General features: G+C 43.6%; 2 protein-coding genes across 4 annotated transcripts in view; both read left to right on the forward strand.

Moving 5' to 3' along the window:
* LIMK1 (LIM domain kinase 1) overlaps positions 1-16382 on the forward strand; it is a 77885-nt gene extending 61503 nt beyond the window's left edge. For both annotated transcript variants that reach the window (XR_003437027.1, XR_003437026.1), the window contains one exon: positions 16290-16382. The gene's annotated coding sequence lies outside the window, so the exon portion shown is untranslated. The remainder of the gene's footprint in view (positions 1-16289) is intronic.
* On the forward strand, positions 1110-25595 carry EIF4H (eukaryotic translation initiation factor 4H). Of its 2 annotated transcripts, XM_027126163.1 has the most exons (7): positions 1143-1272; positions 16290-16477; positions 18511-18575; positions 18659-18755; positions 19072-19131; positions 23435-23572; positions 23663-25595. In XM_027126163.1, the coding sequence occupies exons 1-7, from the start codon at positions 1214-1216 to the stop codon at positions 23800-23802; spliced, it is 747 nt and encodes a 248-aa protein (XP_026981964.1). In that variant the 5' UTR covers positions 1143-1213; the 3' UTR covers positions 23803-25595. The 2 variants fall into 2 exon arrangements, with proteins under 2 accessions (XP_026981965.1, XP_026981964.1); XM_027126164.1 differs by lacking the exon at positions 19072-19131 and having other exon boundaries at positions 1110-1272.
* The last annotated feature ends 1671 nt before the right edge of the window (positions 25596-27266 follow it).

Raw genomic sequence — 27266 nt, forward strand, 5'->3', positions numbered from 1 at the left:
GGTCACACAACTAGTAAGAAGCAGGGCCCAGATTACTTTGGGTCTATTGGATAGTAAAGTGGTTTTATTATCAATACTTAACAAAGATAGAGACAGAAAAGCAAACACCGAGTTAACAGCTGCCCTGTGAATGCCAGCACTGGGATAAAGTAGCAGAAGTGCTTAAATATAACAGTACTGGGCATACGTTGCAAAAATTCTGAGGTTCTTCTAAATTCTTCCTAGACACGGAAGGGTTTGGAGGATCCAATATTACCACAATCTCAATCACAAACTGGAGAAATTACCAGTGTAATGAATTCTCATTGCACATCCATTCTTTGCGATTGCTAGATGGACTTCACGTCAGGATTGAATTTTCTTCCAAAAGCAAGATGCACCAACTCGCTCGCAGGTTCAACGACAAGCTATACTCCAATCTCAACACCCCTTCCCCACCACCAATACTCAGGCGGCAAGTAGATCCTTGAAGGCAGGATTCAATAAGGGCATCCCCATTGCCTCGCACGCTCAGATGCTGACCCCAATCTCACCCTTCCAGGCCTTTCGCCCCCTGTGCATTCTCAACAAATGCTCAGCTCTGCGGGGTCTCCGTCCTGGGGGAGGTAGACCTTTCTTTGGTGTTAGCAAGCGACGCCCTGGCCGTGTAGGTGTCGGAGTGGGACCTCCCCGCCCCCACCGTGTAAGTGTCGGAGTGGGACCTCCCCGCCACCCCCCCACCCCCACCCCCACCAAGCGGAGGAGACCTCTGGCGTCCCTGCCAGGTCTGGAGTTCGGAAGCTAGGCGACAGAAAACACCGCGAGCCCGGCGCAGATTCCAAGGCCAGCCCGGGGCGGGGCCTTCGCAGCGCGCGGAGGGAGCCACAGGAGGTTCCGCTGGTAGGGCAAGGCTCACGTCCAAGGGTGGGGCGGGGCGGGGCAGGGGCAGGAGGCGGCCGCGGGTGAAGCCTCAGAGCTAGCACACAATGGGCCGGAGCGCCAGGGCAGGAGCCGAGCCAACGCGCCGCCGCACCACGTGGGCCGCAAAACGCGCCGGGCTGCCAAAGGCCAGCCAGCCCAGACCCGGCGCGGCGTACGTGCGCGCACGCGAGCGTGCGTGCGTGCGATTTGCGATCAGGCGGTGCGGCGGACAGCCCCGGCGGCGGGGCGGGGGGAGTTATATTGCGGGGTCCTTCCTCGCTCACCCTGGTTCCTCTCGGAGCGGAGACGGCAAATGGCGGACTTCGATACCTACGACGATCGGGCCTACAGCAGCTTCGGCGGCGGCAGAGGGTGAGGCGGGCGTGCGCGGGCCCCGGCCGGGCGCGAGAGGCGGGCGGAGTCAGGGGCCCCTGGCCCGCGGCCTTCTCGCGCGCACAGCAAGGGGCGGCGAGCGGTAGGGGCCCGGCTGGGCCGACTGAGGCCTCGTAGAGGCGCCGGGAGGAGTGGGGTCTGGAAATGGCGCGCTCGGGGAGGGTGCGGCGGCGGTTAGGCTCCCCGGGTTTTGCTCGCGGGACAGATCCCTCTCTGTGCCACCCCTCCCCCGCCGCCTACGATGTGTCTTTCCTCTGCCTCGGTCGCAGGGCCAGGCCGCAGCGGCGCTGAGTGCCCGGTAGGACGAGCTCCCGCTTCCAGCCCCATCCCCCAGTACGGCGGGGCCGGCGCGGGGCTGTGCTGCAGCGCGGGGGTGGGGGCCGCGGCCTGCCCCGCTCCAGTCCCGGTCCCGGCCGCGGCTTCCTGTTGTCAGCCTGCGCTGCAGGCCCCCTGGCCCCTTTCGCCAGGAGACCAGCGGGCTTGGTATGATCGGAAGGCCGAGAGAGGGGCGATTCCCATCCCTTTACGGGTGTGAGGCTGGGATTTGGCAGCTGGAGCCCTGGAATAGTTCGATTCACCCCGGGGTCGGGGGAGACCAACCAGAACATACACATCATAGCATTGTATTTATCCTTTCTTAGATCAGAGTGCCTTGTTGACAAGTGCTACGTGCCTACTGGCAGAAGATGTTATTCTCCCTGGTTTCTCCAGACCTGGAGAAGGAATCGCATTTAGCTTCGTTCTGATTCTGGTCATACACAGGCTGTATGTAATTGAGGCACCTTGTTTAAAAGAAAGATCCCTGACTAGTGAAGGAAAAGCTTATGGTGTTCAATTCCAGGAACCCGCCCTAGATTATTTCTTTTTAGCCACAAGTTACCTCATACAGAATTTAGAAGATAGGCTGTAAACATCTTGTTGTTTGTCAAGGGCACACTTGGCCTTTGTGTGATTCACAGAAAGGATTACTTTCCCAGGATAACACCACAATAGTACCTACTGAGGTGTCCAGTCTCCTGGGTTTCAATCCTAAAAGTATCTTTGTTTGGTGAAGAATGATCTTTTAATACCTTGGTTTGGGAATGGCTCAAATAAAAGCTTGTTTGGGTGCGGGAGTGTACCCAGTATCATTCATGAAAGTTGGGGACATGGAAGTTGGGGGAGGTGGAGCCACCTGTTACTTCAAAGAATACTTTATTTACTAATAAAAAAGAAATAGATGTTGGATTACATGTAAAGTTAATGCTTTGGGGGTAGGTTTCTAGACATCAAATTTGTACGTCAGTCATCTTGAAATTTAATAACTAGGATTTTTTTTTCCTTCCTAGTTTCAAAAAGCATTTGGAAGTACCCAGGAAAACTCTTAAACAGAGTAGTTCAGATTAAGGCAGTTCCAAGGAATTTTAGTTGGTTTGGAACTACAGTGTTAGTCATATTATACAGAGCCTGGGGATTTTTTTTATTATTATTTTTTAATTCTGCCTTTTGACAAATTTACCAGCTGTTCTGGTGACTAGAGGTGTTCGAGTTAGACTTTCGGTGGATATCAAATTTTGACAGTTGGAGTACCTTGAACAATAGAAGTTGATCAAAAGTAAAATTCTCTTTTAAGATGCCATTTATTTATCAGAATATCAAAAGACGAGGACACTGTTAGCCATTTACCCAGATGTACTCCAAAAACTTGTATAAGAGAATAGTAGCTGGCATGATACATCTCCTAAGCTTCCTCATAAAAAGTCCTTTTACTATTAAGCACCTTCTACATCTTACCTTCTCAGAATTTTCCACTTCATCTTCATGTAAAAGTACATAGGAAATACTGCTCAGATTGCCAAAAAGTAGTTTTTAGAACCTGTCGGTGAATTTGTGTGTTCTTTGAGGCGGTGTCACAGGTGAGTCAGGAAACTTCACAGAGGACTAGACATGTAGTGGTGTGATCTGTGCCAAAGCTTTCCTATTCCAGATAGTTAATATTATTTTAACTTCATCAGGTCGAAAGTTATCAGTTATTGGAATCTTTGAAATTTAGCAAGGTGATAGGATAGTTGACCAGATATTCTTCAATGATAATTTTGAGTTTTGAATTATGTTCACATCAGTACGTGTCTCAGTGCTGTTTGTTTATGTTCAGATAGAAGCTTAAGCATTACAGACGATTACCACCTATGGAAAGCTGGTCTTGTATTGCTTTGTTTGGTGCTTTTTGTTTTTTAATTTATTTATTTATTTTTGGTTGCGTTGGGTCTTCGTTGCTGCGCGCGGGCTTTCTGTGGTTGCGGCGAGTGAGGGCTGCTCTTCATTGCAGTGCGTGGGCTACTCACTGCGGTGGCTTCTCTTGTTGCAGAGCACGGGCTCTAGGCACGTGGGCTTCAGTAGTTGTGGCACACAGGCTCAGTAGTTGTGGCTCTAGGGCTCTAGAGTGCAGGCTCCGTAGTTGGGGCGCACGGGCTTAGTTGCTCCGTGGCACGTGGGATCTTCCCGGCCCAGGGCTCGAACCTGTGTCCCCTGCATTGGCAGGTGGATTCTTAACCACTGCGCCACCAGGGAAGTCCCTGTTTGGTACTTTTGTAAGGCAACTTCTCACTAGTCTAAAACACCTTAGCTAGATAAGATGTCTCAACTCTAAGCAACTTGGGTCACAGGTGAAAGGAATGGCAGGTTTGAAATATAGAGTCAAGGGGCTTCCCTGCAGTGGTTGAGAATCCACCTGCCAATGCAGGGGACATGGGTTCAAGCCCTGGCCTGGGAAGATCCCACATGCCGCGGAGCAACTAAGTCCTTGGGCCACAACTACTGAGCCTGCACTCTAGAGCCTGCGAGCCATAACTACTGAAGCCCACGCGCCTAGAGCCTGTGCTCCACAACAAGAGAAGCCACCGCAATGAGAAGCCTGCACACTGCAAGGAAGGTAGCCCCTGCTCACTGCAACTAGAGAAAGCCCGTGTGCAGAAACAAAGACCCAATGCAGCCAAAAATAAAATAAATAAAAATAAATTAATTAAAAAAAAGAAGGGTCTTCTCATTTAATAAAAAAAAAAACCACGAACTTGGGTTTTAATAATTATACATTCCCCGTAAGTTTATTTTGTAGGTGTGTGTAATAACCAGTACGGTTGTCAGGAAGCAATACTGAACAACTGCTTTATTTCCCCAGCCTATAGAGGCATGTCGCCTGCAGCAGAGGAGAGAACCAGGGACTGCATTGTTGCTCAGAAAGCAAGTCAAAACAAAATTCCAAATTATCAGGAGTTGATTGTACCATATCTTGAATGTATTTGGTTTTTCACTTTGCTAAATTATCTTTGTGGGGTTCCAGTTTTTCATTTGCTATTGACAGTAAAGTGGAGAGTAACACTGATTTTACATTTTTAACTGCAAAAGGCCTTTTGAGTGCTTAACCTAAAAGTAGCATCAATCCTGAGAATTAGATTGGAACTTGGAATTAGCAAGAATTGATATTACTGAAATGGTACCTGCTAAAAATTAAGCTACAAAATTAAATATTCTTTATTAGGTTCCAGTTAGGGGATTTAGAATTCTAATCTTCGAGTCTTATAGGATTTAAGCTTGGCATCTCTGTCTAAATTTCTAAGGATATTTTAAGCCTTAAAATGGGGAAGAAAGTGTATAAAAGCTAGCTAGTTTCACTTATAACAGGATCTGTAAAGGTGTTGAAAGGCATATTCTAAAATCCTGTTTACCTATCAGATGGCAAGTTGTTTGGGTTTACTGTCATCCTTCTCTCCACTCAGTCTCCCAGTGCTTGATTCCAAGTCATTGTCCTCTTTGCGAAGTGTTGTTACCACAAATACTTGGTTTTACCAAGAGATCTCTGAGATGTCAGATGTTCAGGCAGAAGCCCTGGCTTTAGAATCAGGCAGACCAGAGCTTAAGTGTCCTCTTGGCTGTGTATGAGCAGTATGATCTGGACAAGTTTCTTTACCTCTCTGAGCCTCACTTTCCCTGCATATAAGATAGAAACTCCTCTATAGGGCTGTTGGGGAGTATTAAATGAGATGTTAAACTGTGCAGCACAGTATTTGGTCCATTAAAAATGCTTAATATTTGATAGCTGTTGATTTATAATTTTTAAAAATTTATTTATTTTTGGCTGCGTTGGGTCTTCATTGCTGCGCACGGGCTTTCTCTAGTTGCGGCGAGAGGGGGCTACTCTTTTGTTGCGGTGCGTGGGCTTCTCTTGTTGTGGAGCACAGGCTCTAGGTGTGCGGGTTCAGTAGTTGTGGCACATGGGCTCTGTAGTTGTGGCTTGCAGGCTCTAGAGCACAGACTCAGTAGTTGTGGCCCACAGGCTTAGTTGCTCTGCGGCATGTGGGATCTTCCCAGACCAGGGCTCAAACCTGTGTCCCCTGCATTGGCAGGCAGATTCTTAACCACTGCACCACGAGGGAAGTCCAATTTATAATTTTTTAATTCTTAAAATAATTCCTTTGGAGTTAGAGTGGGAAAATTTCTGTTGAGGGTTAGATGGAGTGAGTTTTTATTTTCCTGTCTATATTTCTAAAGCCAATAAAGGGAAAGCTGTTCAGTTTATAGGCATAAAGCATTTATAATGTAATACCATAAGTATGGTAAATTAGTACCAAGTAATTCATTCTTTTTATTCATTTATTTATTGGCTGCTTTGGCTCTTAGTTGCTGAGCACAGGCTTTCTCTTTCATTGCAGTGCGCGGGCTTCTCATTGCGGTAGCTTGTTGCGGAGCATGGGCTCTAGGCGCATGGGCTTCAGTAGTTGTGGCACTCCGGCTCAATAGTTGTGGCTCGAGGGCTCTAGACTGCAGGTGCACGGGCTTAGTTGCTCCATGGCTTGTGGGATCTTCCCGGACCAGGGCTCAAACGCGTGTCTTCTGCATTGGCAAGCAGATTCTTAACCACTGTGCCACCAGGGAAGTCCCACCAAGTAATTCATTCTTTTTTTTTTTTTTTTTTTTTGCGGTACCCAGGCCTCTCACTGCTGTGGCCTCTCCCATTGCGGAGCACAGGCTCCGGACGCGCGGGCTCAGCGGCCATGGCTTATGGGCCCAGCCGCTCCCCGGCATGTGGGATCTTCCCGGACTGGGGCACGAACCTGTGTCCCCTGCATTGGCAGGTGGACTCTCAACCACTGCGCCACTAGGGAAGCCCAAGTAATTCATCCTTGTACATTATTGGTTTGTAACAGAACTCATGCTTGGAATATTTAAATGCTTCTGAGATTTCTAAAAAAAAAAATTTTTTTTCGCATACTTTCAAAATTTATATTTCTGTTTGAAATTAACCTTAGTGTTCTGGAAAGACTTTACACAAATTCAAGAAGTCTTCCCAGAAACTTGGAACATACAAAGCAGAATGTTTGGCTGGGGGTGTGGGGGGGCATGGTCAGTCCTAGATCAGATCCACCTTCCAGTTTCCAGCTTCTGCTAGAAATGGAAGAGTGTTGGGCAAAAGACCATGCCATGCATCTTTACCTTTTCATCATTTGTGCAGCTGGTTAGCCCTGCACACTCGGCACGAAGTAAGTGACCACTTGATTTTGATTGCACTTAGCAGCTGTAATGTCTAGGTTGTCTTTTTAAATAATTGAACATCCTATTTTTTTTAAGTTTGCCAACCATATGATGGTTTTTAAAATGTTCTTGATAGGACCCTCTGGATGTGCTTCAGTATGTTGATACTCTACTGAAAACATAGTACCTTCATTGCACTCCAGTATAGGATAGATGTAGCTGGTGGTCTCCCTCGCTCTGCACACTGTTCTCTAATTGAAATAATCAGTTGCATTTTTGGAGCCACCCACCCCCCCCCCTTTTTTTTTTTTTGGCCGCACCGCGGGGCTTCTGGTATCTTAGTTCCCCTGACTATGAATTGAACCTGGGCCCTTGGCAGTGAAAGCAAGGAGTCCTAACAACTGGACCGCCAGGGAATTCCCTGGAGCCTTTTGAATATCTGGCTGAGTAGAAGACAGCTCGTTTCTCATAGCTGCTTCTGTATTCACTCTTGAGGTAGGTTGTTTGGTTGACATATATGAAGAAAATCCAGCCTTACATAGGTAAGTAGTTGGAAGTGGGAGGACTTTTTAATAGCCTTTTCAGATAATTGTAGATACTCTTGTGACTGTACCAAAACTTGACAGGTGGTAATTTCCATAAAAGTTAGTTGTAATAATAAACTTTTAATACTCTTACATTAAAATCCATAGATCTATCTTATATTTTGAGTGGATCTTTTACTGTGCTTTTTTTTTTTTTTTTTTTTTTTTGGCTGTATTGGGTCTTTTTTTCTGTGCGCAAGCTTTCTCTAGTTGCGGTGAGCAGGGGCTACTCTTCGTTGTGGTGCGTGAGCTTCTCATTGTCGTGGCTTCTCTTGTTGTGGAGCGTGGGCTTCAGTAGTTGTGGCACACGGGCTTAGTTGCTCCGCGGCATGTGGGATCTTCCCCGGCCAGGGCTCAAACCTGTGTCCCTTGCATTGGCAGGCAGATTCTTAACCACTGCGCCACCAGGGAAGCCCAGCTGTACATTGGTTTTTTTTTTTTTTTTGTAACATGATACTTTGGTCATTTGGAAAATACCAGTTCACTGAGTTATGTAGCTCTTCCAAATGTTGAAACATTTCACTATACAGTATCAAAAATCATGTTCATTAATGTCACCATCAGTTTCATCAGAAAATTTTCAGGTATTGGGAGACTGTCAAGCTTATATTGATAGATAAAAGTTTTCTAAAATTCTGGTTTTTGCTTGAAAGCCTGCGTTTTGTCATTCGCAGCAGACAATACTGTTGTTTTCCTTGAAGTGACAGGCTCACTTCATTTACAAGAAAATGTCTATGTAGCATCCGAGTCTGAACCATAGTTAGTCAGTTCTTTCAGGTAAAAATGGTGTTCCATGAAAAGAATAGCTAGTTCAGCTTGTAACTCACTTGCAGGAGTGCCTTTCCTGGAGATAACCATGTACTTCTGTAAGCAGCAGAAGTGCTTCATTCCCATTTTGTAACGGAATATTTTAAAAGTGGGTCAGTATTTAATAAAATTAATCATTTTTACCACTTTATCAAAAACATTCTTTGCAGAAGGTGGCTTTTTTTTTTTGGCTGCGCCATGAGGCTTGTCGGATCTTTGTTCCTCCACCAGGGATTGAACCTGGGTGAAAGCGTGGACTGCTAACCACTGGACCATTAGGGAATCCACCCCCCCCTTTTTTTTTAATACTGCAAATGCATGAGTAATAGTGCAGTTTGGTGCCCCGGCCTGATTCATGCGAAGGCCAATGGCAGGATCGGTGTATGTGTTTGCTCTCTTTGACTTAACAGGGATACTACAGCCAGAAAGGTTTGGCTCTGCGGGGGCAGAGCCAGAACCAAAGGAAGTACATTTTGGTGCTTTTAGAGGCCGTCTGAAAATGCAAAGAATTGTTACTTTAACTGATTTTCTGTTAACGGAGGAACCTCAGTATGGTCTAGATTGGAATTTACCAGTTGCTCATTTTACCTAATAGTTAAAGATTTTTAAAATAAATGTATTTATTATTTTTTATATTTTTATTTTTGGTTGCATTGGGTCTTCGTTGCTGCGCACAGGTTTTCTCTAGTTGCGGTGAGCGGAGGTGACTCTTGCGGTGCGCGGGCTTCTCATTGCAGTGGCTTCTTTTGATGCAGAGCATGGGCTCAGTAGTTATGGCATGCGGGCTCTAGAGCACACGCTCAGTAGTTGTGGCACACGGGCTTAGTTGCTCTGTGGCATGTGGGATCTTCCCGGACCAGGGCTCGAACCCATGTCCCCTGCATTGGCAGGCAGATTCTCAACCAGTGCACCACCAGGGAAGTCCAAATCTGGAACTTTTGGATTGAGTAACCTTTTTCACCCATATGAAGTTATTAAATTACTAAGCGCATTTCTTTCCTTTCATGTTAGGAGTCCAGAATTTTAGTTCATTATGATAAGTACCTTTTCCCAGTAAGAAAAGTTCCCTAAAAGACTCTGTAAACCAGAAGTCCCTTTCGTGTTCACTATTCATCTAAAACAAGGCTTTCAAACTGCCTGTTGTGTCCTGTTGGGAGATGATGAAATCAACTTAGTGTGGGTCCTGGTAAGCATCTTTTAAGGTGAAATAGAATAGACAATAGTGTGCATTATACTATGAGTTAGTACTGTTGGCAAGCTTTTTAAAATTAATTTGTGTAGTTAACATGCAGGAATGTATGCATGTATTAAGTTGTGATGTAAAATGTATTTCTTGTTGTTGTACACAGCCTGAAAATTTTTTGAAAAATACTTAGATACAGGGCTTCCCTGGTGGCGCAGTGGTTGAGAGTCTGCCTGCCGATGCAGGGGACGCGGGTTTGTGCCCCAGTCCAGGAGGATCCCACATACCGCGGAGTGGCTGGGCCCGTGAGCCATGGCCGCTGAGCCTGCGCGTCCGGAGCCTGTGCTCCGCAATGGGAGAAGCCACAGCGGTGAGAGGCCCCCATACCGCAAAAAAACAAAACAAAACAAAACAAAAAACTTAAGTACATAATTGGGGATGTCTTCTGAATACATGTAACCCTCTCTTATAATCTAAATTTTTTTCCAAATAAGCGTACCCACATTGGTGAAGAAGTTACTGGCAACCCTAAAGTAGTTGGTAGGCCTGTGGCTTCATTCCTTCCACCCTAAGTCTCAGATATTGTAATAGTTTTGGAGATAAAGCAGTGAACAAGACAGGAGCTCCTGCCTCAGAACAACTTTGCATTTCTCTGCATTGCTTTTTATATCTTACCGATGTGATTGAATTATTAAGTTCCCATTCACAGCAGAAAAGAGCTCCTTGAAATAGGGCTCATTGAAGAATTCACCATAGACACTGCTCCCTCCCCACCCCCAGTGTTTACCAGAAACTTTCAGAGGCTTTCATGCACATCCTGTAGGAATGACAGTTGTCAAGATAAAGGGATTTAATTTTGAGTGCTAATTGAAGGCCTTGGAAAATACATACACTTAGAGGAAGATCTGCTTGGAACTGAAGGGTCTTTAATCCAAGTTCATTGGACTAGTTTTTTAAAACCTAAGTTACAACTAAAATGTAATGTGGCATCTTGGATGGGATCCTGGGACAGGAAAAGGACATTAGGTGAAAGCTAGGAAAATCTGAATAAACTGAACTAGTTAGTAATGAATTAGTTGGTAATGTATTGATGTTGGTTCTGTGATTGTAACCAGTGTATCTTCCTAATGTAAGATGTTAATAGGTAGTGTAAAAGGGTGTTTATGAAATAAGGGCTTGGCTTTTGAGAGCCTAACCTTTTTTGATTATTGTCTAGAAACCAAGTAGGTTACACATTTTGATCTTTCTTTCTTTCTGCATGCTCAGAGGATTTTGTCTTTGTTGCTTACTTGGATTTTATTCTCATAAAGGTAGTCTTACTGTGATTTTATGTAGGATCTAGGATAGTGCCTCAGGCCATGTGATATATGCTAATAAGCTCTAGGTGGCGCATGAAAGACCAAAGTTGTTGATCAGCCCCAATGAAACGAACTCAGTTATCACCTAGAAGTAATAGAGGGAGAGCACCTAATGTTCCAAATACCAAAGAGAGGTTAATACTCTATAGTCATGGTATCTTGGCACTGGTCTTAAAGTTTTAAGAATGACAGCAACAGTACTTAAATTCTGTATAGTTTCTAATGCACCGAGGAATCTTCGTAAAATTCTTGTCCAGAAATAATAGCATGTGGCCTTCATTTTTTATTATCTTTTACACTTTGGAAGCAAGTCTTGAGCACTTAATTTTGTTTCATCCACTTACTGACTCTAATCCCAGCCCTAATAATCTCTTCTCTTCTTTTTTCTTATAGTTGCCATTCCTCCAGTTTCCTCTCACTCCTATATATCTTTGCTTATTCACACATTATCATCTTAAGAGTTCAGTGTTTTGTCTGCTGCCTGGAAAATAGAGTCCAAGTGCCTTTTGCTCCACCCTGCAGAGACAGTGCTTGTTGCTGTCTCCTGAATTTTCTGCAGTCTTTTACTTGGGATGTGATTTCTCCTTTCTAGATGCCTGGACCCCCTTAGCTGAATTATAAGCTCCTTGAGGGTAGGAACAAGTCTTAGGTTTGTGCCCTCAATATGGTGCTCTGTATTTAATAGACATTCAGATACTTTGTTGACTTGAGTGAAGAAACGTGATTTGTCTGTAGCTCCAGGTGGTCACACCTGGAGTTGAAAGTTGGATTTCCTAAATGACTGAGGATGTGATTATTACTTTAAAACTTTCGTATTTTTTTTTTAAATCAATAGACTGTCCCTTTGTGCAGCAGTAATGAGCAGGCAAGCCCATTGCTCAGTGGGAGCGATATGGCCTGGGAGTTTGCAGCACAGCCCTTCAGGTCTCTATTCTGAATTGCAGGGTGGTGGGGAGGTGGGGGTGTGTGCCCAGGCCTGCAGCTTTGCCTCATCTGTTGCCTGCTTTACATCCATGGCTTGTTAGTCAGCCTCCTTCTGTATAAGCAGTGTATCCTGTAGCGTGTTTAATTTACCCATAACACTTTAGAATTATTAAACTTTTGTAAAGCAATCAGTCTCTGTGAAGTGTTTTTATGGTCAATTTCAAACTCCTTTATAACATAGAAATTTGAAATATTTATAAAGTAACAGGTGAGAAAACCGAGGTACAGAGGTGATTTGGAAGAGGTCCTACACCAAGCTAAGTAAGGTGCCAGGTGTGTCTTCTGTGTTTTTAACCTGTTTTAGAAAGTGCTTTCATGTAACATAGCTTATTTAGATAATAGTCCCCTCTAAACTTAAATTAATGTCAGAAGTATCTCATAAGAATTTTAGCTCAAAGAATTTCTGACATTTGACATTTTTATTTGATTGATGACAGAATGTATCCTTTTATTACGTCCATATGCATTCTCTGGGGTTTGTCTTCTTCACCCTTGTCTCTCAAGTTGCTGGCACACTGCAGACTCTTCATAGAGTGAATAAATTGAAATCTACCAGGCTGGCCCCAGTCCCACTGCATTGTAATGTCTTCAGTGAACTACTCAAGGAAAAGCTAAAAACCACTCAAGTCCTGTAGAACTGACCAGATCAGGTAGGGCAGTATTGAGGACTGCATCGGTTAGTCTTGAAAAAATCTAGAGTGTTAAGCCACTGGCAGTTTTGTGAGGCTAGGGTGAAATGAGCAAGTTGATGGGCTTGGGTTAGCTCTTTCCACATCTCCAGCTCTTAAAGTACTGCTTGCCTGAAGCAGGATTTTTCTGTCTTTGCAAAGACAGATCTGGCTTCTGATCCTGCTGCATTCTTGCTAGTGCCCCCCGCTCAGTAGCATTCACCTGGGCAGCGGTCCTTATCAAGGCTTGCTTACATGGCTTTCTGTACTCAGTCAGAGGTCGGTTGACCCTATCTTTTCAGTCCTCTGTCCAGCACCCCACAGAAGTTCTCATGTGCCCTTTTAGCAAGACTTCCTACCTCCATTTTCTTGCTTCATCAAACAGACACCTGCCAAATTTATCATTTCTTCATCCTCACCTTCATGTTGAATTTTTAAAAAATCATTGTAGCCCTTTGCTTTTTTACATGTCTATGTAAATGTATACACAAACATGCATGTATGCATTTACAGTTATTTATGTTTTATATGTGCTACTCAGGTGTAAGCTATTCCAGGACAATGGGCTGTTTTCCACCAGATGTTTAATAAATGTTGAGTAGATGAATTTAAAGTGTTTTTAATTATAGTTGGTCCCCTGTTTTGACAGTTTTCCAAGTGTTTATACTGTATATGTTCAGTACCCAGCCCCAAAGAGTATCTTACTGAGAATATTTTAGGTTTTATGGGGTTTTTTTGTTGTTGGTGGGTTTTTTTGTTTGTTTGGCTGCATTGGGTCTTCGTTGCTGCGCGTGGGCTTTCTCTAGTTGCGGCGAGCGGGGGCTACTCTTCATTGCAGTGGTTTCTCTTGTTGCAGAGCACAGGCTCTAGGCGTGTGGGCTTCAGTAGTTGTGGCACGTGGGCTCAGTAGTTGTGGCGCACGGCTTAGTTGCTCCGCGGCATGTGGGATCTTCCCCAGCTAGGGCTCGAGCCCTAGTTCCCTGCACTGGCAAGAGGATTCTTAACCACTGCGCCACCAGGGAAGTCCCAGTTTTATGGTTATTGAAATGCAAAATAAGTCACATTCACTTGTAAGCCTATTTTTCTGGTATTAGGACAGAATGCAGGATTTTTCTGTTGGGAAGCAGCAGTTCTGAGGTAATTAAACTTAAAATTTTTAGCCATCTAATAATTACTTCATAGCCTGGTTCTTCTGCTTAAAAAAAAAAAGAAAGCGTTGTCTTAAAGACTGGTATTTATTATCAAATATTTGAGATATCTGGAATTTGTGTCAGGCAAGATGTGGAATCTCTTTCATGATATTTCTAGCAATATATGAATTTTAAAAATCAAGTTACTTTCGAAGACCTGGTATTAATATATATTCTGCCAAAAGAAAGGAAGGTTGACTTTAAGCAGATTTTTGACTGATGTGAGGAGACTCTTTTGCTTTAAATGTCTCTTAAAGAAAAACAACACCTCCCCCTTTTAAATTTGTTTTCTCCTGTGTTCTGCAAACATTTTATTTTGAAATTTTTCAAGTCTTCAGTAAAGTTGAAAGAATGCAATACGATGGACACTGGTAGATGTCACAAGTTTCACACTTGCTTTATCTTTATATATTCGTGCATGCACACATGGCTTTATGCTGAACCCTTTGAAAATAAATGGCTGTCCTGACACTTCACTCCTAAGTACTTTGTCTCTCCTGAGAACAGAGGCATCCTACTAACTTCAGTACCAATTAATCACTCCTAAGAAATTTAATGCTCACAATAATACTTATACTCATCAGATTCAGATTTCTCCATCTGCTTTTTCTTTTATGGCTGTGTGTTCCAGGATCCAAAGATCACATGTAGCATTGGTTATCATTTCGTTAGTTCCCCTGCCTTTTTTGTCTTTCATGACTTTTACATATTTGAAGAATCTGTGCCAAAATAGAAGGCACATTTAAATTTCTCCCATTATTAGTGATACTAAGTTCAGTTACCTGGTTGCAGTAGTGACTGGCAGATTCATTTTATCAGTGTTTTGGCATCCTTTGAGCCTTGCCTGAATCAGTCACTACTACATTGGTGGTTGCAGAGTAGAGGTTTTCTAATTACATGATTCCTCCTAGATTTTTTAGCTGACAGCCTTATTGATGTAAAGAAGAGCTCCCTTCCCATTAATTTAGTAGACCATCTATTAGAGCAATGTAGGTTCAGAGCAGAATTGATCAGAAAGTATAGAGTTCCCATATGCCCTCTGCCCTCACAAATGCACAGGGGCACAGCTTCCCCTGCTGCCAACATCTGCACCAGAGTAGTACATTTGTTCCAATCAATGAATCTGCATTGACAATGTCATTATCACCCAATGTCCATAGTTAACATTAGGGTTCACTCTTGGTGTTGTCCATTCTGTGCTATGGGTTTTGACAAATGTATAATGGCCCCATTTATTTTTTTGTTTGTTTTTAAAATATTTATTTGGCTGCAGTTGGTCTTAGTTGAGGCACGCAGGATCCTCAGTTGCGTCATGCAGGCTCTTAGTTGCATTATGTGGGATCTAGTTCCCTGACCAGGGATCAAACCTGGGCCCCCTGCGTTGGGAGCGTGGAGTCTTAACCACTGGACCACCAGGGGGAAGTCCCGTGGCCCTATTTATTTATTTGTTTGTTTGCTTTTTGTGGTTTTTTTTTTTTTTTGGCTGAGTTGGGTCTTCGTTGCTGCGCATGGGCCTCCTCTAGTTGCGGCGAGCGGGGGCTACTGTTTGCTGCGGTACGCGGGCTTGTCATTGCAGTGGCTTCTCTTGTTGCGGAGCACAGGCTCTAGGCGTGTGGGCTCAGTAGTTGTGACTCGCAGGCTCTAGAGTGCAGGCTCAGCAGTTGTGGCACACGGGCTTAGTTGTTCCACGGCATGTGGGATCTTCCCAGACCAGGGCTCGAACCCATGTCCCCTGAATTGGCAGGCGGATTCCCAACCGCTGCGCCACCAGGGAAGGTGGTCCCATTTATTTTTAAATTATCTATAAAACATTGTAAACCTCAGGTGTTAGACGGCAGTTATTATGGTCATTGTTACTCTACACATGTGAACTATGTGACAGGCAGTGTATGACGCACCATATGTTATTTCTCAATAATTCAAGGTCTCTCTTAGTATTAACCCAGTTTTCCAAATAAGGCTTAGAGAAATTGAGTAACTCCTCAAGATTATATGGTGGAGTAAGTATGTGGTAGAGCTCGGATTTAAACCAGTGCGTACGCAGATTAGCCATGATATGGTGGAGTCAGGGTCCTGCCACTTTTAAGCTCTGTAACCATAGACAAGCTAAACACCTCTTGACTTAGCTGAGGAAATGACATTGACGTTTAAATGAATTAGTAATATGCACCTTGTGTTTGAGGATCCAGTGAGGTAGTGCATGGGGGAGTGGAGAGTAATATGTACAATACATAGTACTTGCTGCACAAAATCTAAAATTTTTATTAGAGCATATTATCTATAATCAGCAAGAAACAATTGTATTGTGAATGAGTTAAACTTCAGCTTCAGGGTAATAAGTGGACACTCCATTTCTGTGTGTGTTAGTGTTATCGGGTGTGAAGGAGGGCATTGGCTTAGGTTCTTTTCTCCTATTCTTAGTGAATAGGAGAGAACCACTTGTCTGTAGGAGGATGTTAATGTTTGGATTCGATTCTCCAGGGAAATGTACGTTCACAGAGATTCTGTGTTTCTGTGGACATTTCTGTCATCTAGAAATAAGCATGTTTTTCATAAATATTTTGGAATACTCTATTATTTCAAGGAGATGTTACTGTACACATTATATAGGATTATTTTGCCTGGGTGGTGTGGCTGAGTGGGAGACATTTTCCTTGGCCCTCTGGGGCAAGTACACAGGGGCAGAGTTGAATCCTGTCTGTTTCCCCTCCTAGGTCCCGTGGCAGTGCTGGTGGCCATGGTTCCCGTAGCCAGAAGGAGCTGCCCACAGAGCCCCCCTACACAGCATATGTAGGAAATCTACCTTTTAATACGGTGCAGGGCGACATAGACGCTATCTTTAAGGATCTCAGCATAAGGAGTGTACGGCTAGTCAGAGACAAAGACACAGACAAATTTAAAGGTGAGTTTGGGGGATTTTTACTGTGCATTATTGTAAGGGGAGGAGGGTCTAAACCAGAGGGCTCTAATTATGAAAGTGTTTCAATGAAAGTGTTCCGAACGTTTGCCTACTCCACGCAGTTGAAATAAACATTTATTAGCGCTTTAACGCATAGGCCTTCAGTTCTATTTGGGGGGGAAAGTGTTATACATAATCTAGTTTGTAGAAATATGTGGCATATGCCCAAGTAAATCTGGCATTTTCCTGAGCTATATAGCAATCCTGTCTCTGCCAGAAAAGGAGTTACCAGAAAAGAAATGAACAGATAAAACTCAGGACTTTTCAGGTGCATATCACCTTGGCCGACTCCTGCATTTTTAGGGGGTAGTTTTTCTGTAATCTAGTTTATTATGAAATCCAAAAGGTAACCTAGTACTTGTTGTCACTGTACATTTGTGATTTCAGAGCATGTGTTTAGGGAAATGATTGGCTCAAATTTCAGATAAAGTTAGTGTCTGTAGGTTAGTCTTTCAGGTTCTTGAGCAGAGGAGTAAGAATGAGGAACCAGATGGGCATTATCCAACTTCCAAGGCTTCCTAAAGGGAAATGTGCCCTGTATTTAAGTGCGTGATGCCAGATACAAGGGCATTTGGTTTGCTTTATTTACCCAGAAGTACATCCATGAAAGGCACACAGAGGCTGTGGGGCTGTAGAAGAAGCAGGGGTGCTGCTCAGCAGAGCGGTTCCATAGTTTTGTTGTTCTGAAAGCCTTCTGACTTAAGAACCTGGAGCCTTGTTATAGTAAGTGATCAAACAGTGAAAAAGAATGTATCAGTTAAGCTTGGAGCAGTAAGTCCTGCTGCTAGGAAGCGTTAGGAATGCAAATTTAAGGTAAAAATGTGTGGGTGAAGCCAGCCTTTGGGCTGAGTCAGCAGCAGCAGAGATTGTCTCATAGAAGGGCATCTTTAGTTTCAGCAGCTCTGGAGTGTGAGATGAGTGGGAGCTCTGGAGTGACTAGGCTCTTGTTGCCTCTTTGAACTTGCAAGTAGTTTTCTCAGTTCTTCTAAGCATTGAATCCACTTAGGGGAAAAGGCATGGATGGGGAGGTGGAGTATGGTTGGGGGTGGAGGACGGGGAACTCTACAGCCAAGCAGTACATTCTTTGTGTAAGCAAATGGCGAACAGGAAAAGTTTGGACCCAGGCTTTAGAAGCACTTGCAGTCTAGTGGGCTTTGAAGGTGAAGTGTAATCGTCATACAGGATGGGGATCGGGAGGGTGGTGATACAGGGTGCAGTGTGAGCATACGGGGCAGGGGGAGTGCTTAACCCAGATTTAACCAAGAGGGCATGGACAAGAGTGTTGCAGCTAGAAGGAAAAGCTTATTCAGAGGTTGGAGGTGAGAGAGAGGGTGTGGTTTCTTCTGCCTGGAGTGTCCTCTGCTTACAGGCCTGTGTCAGAATCTAGCGTTAGAGACTCAAGTTGTCAATAAAGCATGCTGCACCAAGGCCATCTGTCTTTAATTAATTAGCATCCTGAGGAGGATGTGCTTGTGGCCGAGGGTATGTTTTTTAGCTTTGTAAAACAAGTTTTATACCAGCTACCTGAGTAGTAAGTAATGGCGCCCTCAGCCTGTTCCATCAAAGCATGTTTGGTATCGAATTTGAAGTCTGTGTCTTAAAGCCCCTGTTAGGTTATATGAAAGTCGTTCAGAAGTCAGAACTAACAGCTCTTCAGTGACCCAAGAAGGTTTTAATATTATGGTTAAAACATAAAGCTTTATAAAAACACAGCTACTATTTCAGTACCTATTTGATTAGCACTTTCTGTTAGAATATAATTAAGAGGGGAAAAAATATAATTAAGAGGGAGGAATACCAGTCAAGTTCTATTTATTAGAAAGTAAAATATGCTCTTTCAGGTTCTGCAAGTCTGCTACCATCTCGATGCAACAGAAGTGGTAGTTATGATGTAGGGAAATGGTACAGACAGGGATCCCACCTTATCTTGAACCCGGAATTCCTTGAGGAAATCGGGGGTTTGTTTTCTCTTACAGGATTCTGCTATGTAGAATTTGATGAAGTGGATTCCCTTAAGGAAGCCTTGACATACGATGGTGCAGTAAGTATATTCAGGTTTTCTCTGTGGTGGTAGTAGTTGAGATTTTTTTCTTGCCAGTACTTACAGTGTTTTCCACTTATTAGCTCTTGGGTGACCGGTCACTTCGTGTGGACATTGCAGAAGGCAGAAAACAAGATAAAGGCGGCTTTGGATTCAGGAAAGGTGGACCAGATGACAGAGGTGATTGGTTCTTCTACAACTGAGCATAAAACTTGCTGTATGCCCACTGATTACAGCTCTTGAAGGTTACCAGAAGAACTCTTATCTTGTAGGTCTGATAGGTGTTTATGAGCTTTTAAAAATGTGTAAAATCTTAGAAAGAATGGATGATGCTTCTGCAAGCCTGGGTTTTTTTCTTCCTGTTGGCAGCAAAAACTCTTATAATTTCATTGAACTTCCCATCACATGAGTTGTACGTCTTCCCAATGAATTTTTCCATGTTTGTGCAGCAAGGTAATGATACGACCTCAACTTTATCTTTTTTGTGTATCCTCAGGAATGGGTGGCTCTCAAGAATCTAGAGGTGGATGGGATTCCCGGGATGACTGCAATTCCGGTATCAGTATTTAAAGTATCACCACTTACCCTTTTCAGTGGCCTTGCTGCTATTGTACATTTCTTGTGAGTAGCCCGCCTGGCCGGACTACTTTAGTTCCTTTCACAAATGAAACTTTCTGAAAAGGTACCCAGGCATGCAATAAGCCTCTGTTAGAACCTCAGTGTTTGGGGTAGGACTTGAAAGCTTCCACATCGTGGGCAAGTTGGACTGATCCGCCTTATTTTGTTACCTTTTCTTAGTCTACTGTTCTTATATGTGCCTGTGTCTCATGCTGAGTCTTTCTCAGGGTTTAGCCCAGGGGAGCCCCTTGATGATGCTTGTGTGTATGGCATGAATAGAAGTACTATTATTTCTAGAAGTCTGAAGGTTCTAGAAGCTTACAGAAAGCCTCATACTAATGGTTCCTGGTGGCTCCCTCTTAGATGGTAATAGGTAGTCCTGATGACCTCTTTGTCTCTTAAAGGGCCTGGAGCACCTGTCCCTTAAGTGGACATAATCCACTTTATCATTGCTTTTCTTAACTCATCAAAGCATACCAGTGGGTGCCTCCTTGTGTCAACTCAAGAGGTCAGTTTGCATGCCAGGCTTTGAAGGGTTGATCTCCTAAACATCTCTTCATCTCTTTACTTGTTTTTTTTTTTAATTATCAAGGTAAATCATATGGTAAAAATGTCCATTGTAACCATAAGGTAGAGAATGAAAAACAAGTCTGTTTTCTTTCCTACAAACTTGAGGTTGTCTCTGCATTTGCCACCACATAAGATGAGATCATTAGTGCCCGCCCCCCCATCACCCCCCCCAATCAAAACAAAAATCAGTAGAAAGTAACTGGTAAGTATGGGAGGAACTTGTCTTGTGAGTCGAAATTTTTTAAAAGTTCATTCCAGTACTGTGTTAGCTAGACAGATTACTGCTTATATCTGTTGAATAATTTAATTCCTAAAAGTCCTATAGCCAATCAGAAATGAGCTTATTCATAAAAGTACAGTATAATCCAGTAAACCTGTAATTTTATGTATAAGCTAGTCTCTGATTGAAAAATGCAACAGATGTCATCTCAAAGCCACCTCAGGTGTAGTAGTTAGTGACTTGATGAGTGGTGGTCTCCAATCTGCCAGTTTTGCCTTTCCTAGTTCTGTAGAAATAGTACAGTGAGCTCACAGCTTTGGAGGTTACCAAAGGAACTGATGTCTTTCTACTGCTGGCTTAGCTTGGGCTTTTTTACTCTGAAGCAAGACATATAGTGAACATAGCCAGAGAAGCTACCTTGCCACCAACCAGTGTAAACTACAGTGTTCTGGTAATAATCTAAAACCAGCAGTGCGCACATGGTGGGGTACGGCCTATATACATTATTTGTATAGGTAGACCATTTTTACTCTTTAGAATAATGCCTTTTTTTAAATGACATACTCTCATTGTAAAAAAAAATTTTTTTTTAAGCAGTACAAAAAAATATATAAAGAAGAAAACAAATAAGAAAGTCCCTGTCAACCAGAAATAGGCAGTGTGCTTTTATTTATTTTTTATCTTTTTTTTTTTTGGCCGTGCCATGCAGCATGCAGGATCTTAGTTTCCCACTAGGGATCGAACCCGCGCCCCCTGCAGTGGAAGTGCGGAGTCTTAACCACTGGACCACCAGGGAAGTCCCTAGGCGGTGTGTTAAACTAAACTTCGTAAAGAAAGCTCAGAAGATTTTCATGAATAGTGTGCCTCCTAGAAATCTGTTATCAAACTTGATGAAAAGATAATTGTTAGTGTCAAACCTTGGTTCCCCCCCCCATAATCTTCCCATTGCTCATATCATAAGAGTTTTGAAATGAGATGGTCACTTGATGTTAATGTACACTAGGTTTTGGGGTTTTTCCCCACTATACTTTGTCTCATGGACCTGGACAAAGTAGCAGTTGTGTTTATGTGCCTTGTCAGTGTGGGTGTGAGCTAATTTGTTTTATGCTAAACACTGGTAGCAAAAATTAATCTCATTAAGAGGGAAGTAACTTTACTTTCATAATCAGTGTGGAAAGGTACACACAGTTTAGTTTGGGGGAAATGTCAGGTTAAATGTTTGAATACTAATTAAGCTTGTTTAATGAATGGTGTATCCTCTCTGGTTGATAGAAAAGATTTTGTAAAGAAACTTATACTTGATGATATGCTTCCAAAATGGGTTTTCCCCCAAAGCAGTGCTCCTGTTGGTCTGAACCTTCTTAGAATTGTTTTCATTACTTGTTTTGTTAAAATTGAAATTGTTCGATTTAGTCTCTGAACTGAGTTTCAGATAACTTGATCAATTTAAAAATTCCTTGCTACCCTTAAAGAACAAAAGAACCCCACCATTGCAGATAGTTAATTCTCCATATTCACAGTAGTTAGGTTCTTTAAAACCACTGCAAACAGCAAATTGGCGGATATGGAGCCATCGCTCATAGAGGAAATACACAGGCTCCTGTGAGCCTCTGGTCATATTTTTGTCAGCCATTCAATACATAACCTTGCTTTATGTGTTTGTGTTTAAAGACGCCTTGTTTAATATATATAGTTGATTGATTAACAATGAACTCATGGCCAGCAGCACTGTAACTCATGCCTGCGTGAGGCTTCTCTAACAAGGCACATCCCAGCCTTGCACTTAGGAGTACTAGACAGCACTTCAGCATGATGTTTGGGTGCTGTTTTATTTTAACAGCAAAATCACTAACAAAAAGCACAAAAGAGCAGAAAGCCTGGCACTAAATAGATTGTGAAAAGGACACTTGTTTACTGTTTGAGCTGAGACAAGGCAGAGTGTTGGCTCATTCAACCCTCAGCTGGGAATGTATGTGTCAGGTGACAGACGTTTCACTGCTCTGTGCATGTCTGAATGACAGCGAAAGGCCCCAAGTATTGATTTCAGGGTTACAAATAAATTTTAGTGAGTAGACAAATTTGCAAACGTGAAATCTATGAATAATGGGAATCAACTATTTAGTAGAAGAATATTTCTCAAGCTCAGGATCCTTCTTCAAGGATAAGTTCCTGCAAAGCTTTGAGCAATCGCACTGTCCTTGGAGTGAGTAAAAATAGTCACCTTCAGGAGCTTAAACAGAGGGGGCAAGCTCATTTGTTTAATTATAGTCTTATTGCTTAAATTTTTACTGAAAGTTAAGTTGGTTATACTGTTAAAAGGTTAATTATCTTAACCTCCCCCTATGACTTTCAGTTAAATGCAAAACTAAATAAGGCTTAAGGTTCTTAAAGTCCATTGAGAAGATATTCTTCACACTGATGAGAATTGTAACTTTTTTAATATAAATTTACTTATTTATTTATTTTTCGCTGCGTTGGGTCTTTGTTGCTGTGCATGGGTTTTCTCTAGTTGTGGTGAGCAGGGGCTTCTCTTCGTTGTGGTGCGTGGGCTTCTCGTTGCGGTGGCTTCTCTTGTTGCGGAGCACAGGCTCTAGGCGCGTGGGCGTCAGTAGTTGTGGCTCGTGGGCTCTTGAGCTCAGGCTCAGTAGTTGTGGCGCATGGGCTTAGGTGCTCCGCGGCATGTGGGATCTTCCCAGACCAGGGCTCGAACCCGTGTCTCCTGCATTGGCAGGAGGATTCTTAACTACTGCGCCACCAGGGAAGTCCAAATTGCAACTTATTTTTTAATTCTAAATGAGATGCAGTTTACTTCTGTTGGTAATTATTTTAGCGGTGCACAAATGAATGGGGTGTGGGAACCCTTTGCAGCCAGAGGAGGTGTGGGTTGGGTCTGCGGTTCCTGCTCTCTGGCGCCCTCTCTGGGAAGGGAGTGGGCCTGATCACAGCTTTGTTTACACACAGGTGCTTTGCTTTTAGAATGATCCATACCCGAATCGCAGCAGAAACAGAAAAATGGGGGATGTCACCCAGAGGTGACTTTGTATTTTTATTTTGTCTTCATATCTAGCTTTTTCCTTTTGATTTTGTGTTCTAAATTATAACTTCTAAATTTCAGGTTTATCTGTTTTAATAACTGTATAGATTGTATTAGAAAACAATAAAACGTGCTTTGAGCATTTTTGTGTTAAGCCATATTAGAATATTATGGACTTTTCCTGCAAGCTAAGAATTTACAGCTCGTTTTATTTTTCTCTCCTAAGATTCTTTTTTTATTTTAGAAGTCTGTTAGCATTGAAATTACCCAACAGATTCATGTTTGGACTCATTTTGTATGCACTTTTGATGCTGGACAAACTAAAGAATTTAAAATTAAACTTAATTCACACAAGCTATGTTATCAGCTTTGAGACAGTAGTTTAAAAGATAATTCAGTGTCATCTTCCTCCTTCAGGCTTCAGGGATGACTTCTTAGGAGGCAGGGGAGGGAGTCGCCCAGGTGACCGGCGAACAGGCCCCCCAATGGGAAGTCGTTTCAGAGATGGCCCTCCCCTTCGAGGGCCCAATATGGATTTCAGAGAACCAACAGAAGGTATGACGATAACGTGAACGTGTAAATGGAGCTCTGAAGGGTGTCTTTCCGTGACACATTTGTAAGCCATGTTGTGTTTCCCTCCCCCAGAGGAAAGAGCACAGAGACCACGGCTCCAGCTTAAACCTCGAACAGTTGCAACGCCCCTCAATCAAGTAGCCAACCCCAACTCTGCTATCTTCGGGGGAGCCAGGCCCAGAGAGGAAGTCGTTCACAAGGAGCAAGAATGAGCTTGCGGTTGGGAGGGAATGGGATGTGGGGGGGGGGGGTTCGAGCGAGAGCACAGCCTGGCTGCCCCCCAGACCGGCAGTCCTGCAGTTACCATTCCTGCGCCTGACCTTTGTCCTCCTTTCTTACAATGGAAACACAGAGCTTGTGAGTGCATGTCAGCAGTTAACAAGTGGTTTTTAGTACATTCTTGGCTTTGCTGAATCTACCTAGTGCCTGTTTTGTGCTTTTTTTTTTTTCTTTTTTTCCTTCCTGCCACTCCTTTCCTATTTTCCTTCTGTCCTTTTTCCTTCTCGCTCCTTGTTTCTTTCCAGCACATGAGTTTCTCTAGAGGGACAGAGGCAGCTGCCATGCGGGAGTTCTTTATATTGAAATGCTGCTTCATTTCTCTCCTTTGCTTTTCTGTTTTTCCTTTAGCCACACTGGGCGTTTCCTTTGATTCTTCTCAGCAACCTGCATGTTGAGTTCTGTATTGCTGTGGCTTCCAAGAAAAAAAAAACAAGTCACAAATTGGATAGCATCTTGTTTTTATTCAGCTGTTATCAACATACAGAATTTGGGACACATTGCTTTCAAAACAAGGATAAAATATCTGTTGATCTTTGCAAATTCCTTCCTGTAACTATTTATAGATAGTCCTGACTCCATTACTCCCTCCCCAGATGGGAGAATAGGCTTACATTTCAAACAGCAAAACCTAAAAAGATAATGTGAACTGCTGGCAGGGTGCACATAGGAGATAAATTGAATACACTGCTGTGTTCACATGCTTTATTACTGCTCTTTCAATACCGTGTCCAAACTGGTTCCCTTCTTTCACTGGCCGTTTTAGAGGCTCCTCTGTGGCTGGATGTAGCGAACTGCTGTCTGGTTTCCTTTCTGCTGGCTGCAGAGGTGCATTGGGCACTGCAGGTGGTAGCGCGGTGCTGGGCTCACTTCCTAGTGCGGACGCTGCTTCCTCTCAAACCCCTGTTGTCGTGTGTTCTGCATCACTCCCTGTGTTTATCTGTTCCCTGATACAAGTAATAGTGAGATACTGCGCTTCCCACCATCTCTTAATTTTAGAGTGAAAGAATGGGCCTAGAATGACTCTCTTTCACTTGATGAATTGAGAATTTGACTATGCAGAGCTGTCAGGTAACTGGTAGGTGGCTTGAGGTCACTAGTTCTCAGCTTTAGGACGTTCACTGCCACGTACAGTGTTCAGCACTCACCCAGGCTAGGCAGCAGCTTTTGAGCTTGAACACCTCTGTGTGAACAAATTCTTGAGTGCCCGAGTCCCACTTCATCCAGTTGGGAGCAGTTCAGGGTCAGCTAGAGCCCCGGAAAAGAGAGACCCTCACCAGCATGACTGGAGGGCCGGGGGCAGGCTGGCCCACGCAGTGTGCTTAGAAAGTAGCTCCTCACTAGCTGCCATCCTCGGCCCCTCTTACTTTGTCTTTGTCACCAGGTCTCAGCAATTTACAGAACTCTCCCTCCTTTCCTTCCTTCCACCTGTCATGTTTGCTTCTGAAATAAGAACCATTTGTGTAACACCAATACTTACCTTAAGAAAGACATGCATTATGTGGTTGTAATCAAACCTGATGCTTTCAGATGACCTACTTACATCTTCAGTGTGGAAAAGATTAAGAACAAAACAAATTCATCTAAACTTCTGGGCAATCCAGTTGACTTTTAAATGTAAGAATGGAATTCCAAACACTTAACACATTCAGCTATATGACAGAAAGTAAATCTATGGATATGGTATTTTGTGAATGATCTTTTAAATAAAAGAAAACCTTACGTAATATTTAATGCTTGTCTTTATTTTTGAGTTGTTTTTTAGCTGCTTGTGAAGTTAATTTTAAATTTGGAAAGTAGTGTCCAAATTTAGTGGAATGTACTGTGGAGTGAGCAAAGCGTCTTGCTTTCGGAAGTTACAAGATTTGTGAAATTATTTTAGAAGCTGGTGATGATCAGAGATGGGATGCCAACTTTCTTCCTGTTTTTTTTTTTTCCCCAAAAGACTAATTTCTCTTTTTTTGAGGGGGGGGGGTTAAATTTATTTTTGGCTGCGTTGGGTCTTCATTGCTGCGCACGGGCTTTCTCTAGTTGGGGCGAGCGGGGGCTACTCTTTGTTGCAGTGTGTGGGCTTTTCATTGCAGTGGCTTCTCTTGTTGTGGAGCATGGGCTCTAGGCGCGCGGGCTTCAGCAGTTGTGGCATGTGGACTCGGTAGTTGTGGCTCGCAGGCTCTAGAGCACAGGCTCAGTAGTTGTGGCACACGGGCTTAGCTGCTCCGCAGTATGTAGGATCTTCCCAGACCAGGGCTTGAACCTACGTCCCCTGCATTGGCAGGCGGATTCTTAGCCACTGTGCCACCAGGGAAGTCCCCAAACTAATTTTTCTAACAAATGTTACATGGTGCGGTCATAGTTTTTGGTTGGGTAAAGGAACTTTTAAAAATAACTGCTTGTTTGAGAAGAAATCCTAGGTGCTCCTCGTGTGCATGATGGGTGCTACTTCATGGCAAGCAGATTGTGTGTTTGAGGAGGCACTGCTGTGTAGTTGAGTGATTTTATGACCCAGTGGGCAAGGGGCAGGGCTTTGAGCTACGTGTGGGAGAGGCCAGGCTGGTGGGGAGGGTGCAGAAGTTGCTTACCTTGTGGTCAGAGCCTGACTGCAGCTTAATCTGGAGAAACAAGGCGGGGAGGATGGGTGCTGTTCCGGCCAAGTGCGTGAGGGACTGATGACTGCAGCTGCTTCTCGGCCGCGGGCTTGGAGGAGAGGACTTGATGCCGACGGGTGTTTCCTTAAAAGAGTGGGAGCATTCCTGAGGCTGGAAACCCTCTGCCCAAAGTTAAGGCGTTGGAACTTGGTCTCCTGGAGGGTTTTCCTGGGACTGGTGGCCAGAGGCTTGAAATCCAACTCTATGAGCCTTTTTTCCAAAGGTTCTTTGGATTCCGTCTTAAAGGGCCTGTGGAATGTTCAGACCCTTGGAAGGATCATCTATGTCTCCCAGTAATTCAGAGGTTTCTTATGATTGAAATGAGACTGCAGCTGTCTTTCTGCCTCCCCCAGATGTTGCTGTTACTATGCAGTGGTTGCTTCTCACAAGCACCTCTTCCCTTGGCCTGTAATACTTTCGTAATATTAAGACATCACAGTGTTTTAGTACCTGTGTCTCATCCATAAGTAACTGAATTGAGACGGGAAGGTACGTCTTTCTCCAAATAAGCACCTAAATAAATAGGGTCATTTTCATAAAAGTGTGTACCACCTATGTGAGTGTTCCAGAGATAGGTTTAGACAGATAGTTGACATCTGGTTTCTCTCTGCTATTCTTGAACTGGTTTCAGAGAAACATTTTAGTGGAGTGCCAAGTGAGGCCCTTTTAATAAGGGGTTCAGGTTTCTAAGAATGTTCTTTCCTCAGAGTCCATTTTGTCCAAAGCCAGATTGTTTCTCCAGGTCCCGGAAGAGG

The sequence above is a fragment of the Aethalodelphis obliquidens genome, unplaced genomic scaffold, assembly GCF_003676395.1.
Source record: "Aethalodelphis obliquidens isolate GAN/ISIS:26980383/991018 unplaced genomic scaffold, ASM367639v1 scaffold30, whole genome shotgun sequence".
Taxonomy (NCBI): Eukaryota; Metazoa; Chordata; class Mammalia; order Artiodactyla; family Delphinidae; genus Aethalodelphis; species Aethalodelphis obliquidens.

Coding starts and splice junctions, on each gene's coding strand:
- EIF4H (XM_027126163.1), top strand. CDS start 1,214: ATGGCGGACTTCGATACCTACGACGATCGGGCCTACAGCAGCTTCGGC. Junction 18,756..19,071: donor AGGTGGACCAGATGACAGAG/GTGATTGGTTCT, acceptor GTGTATCCTCAG/GAATGGGTGGCTCTCAAGAA. Junction 23,573..23,662: donor TTTCAGAGAACCAACAGAAG/GTATGACGATAA, acceptor TCCCTCCCCCAG/AGGAAAGAGCACAGAGACCA.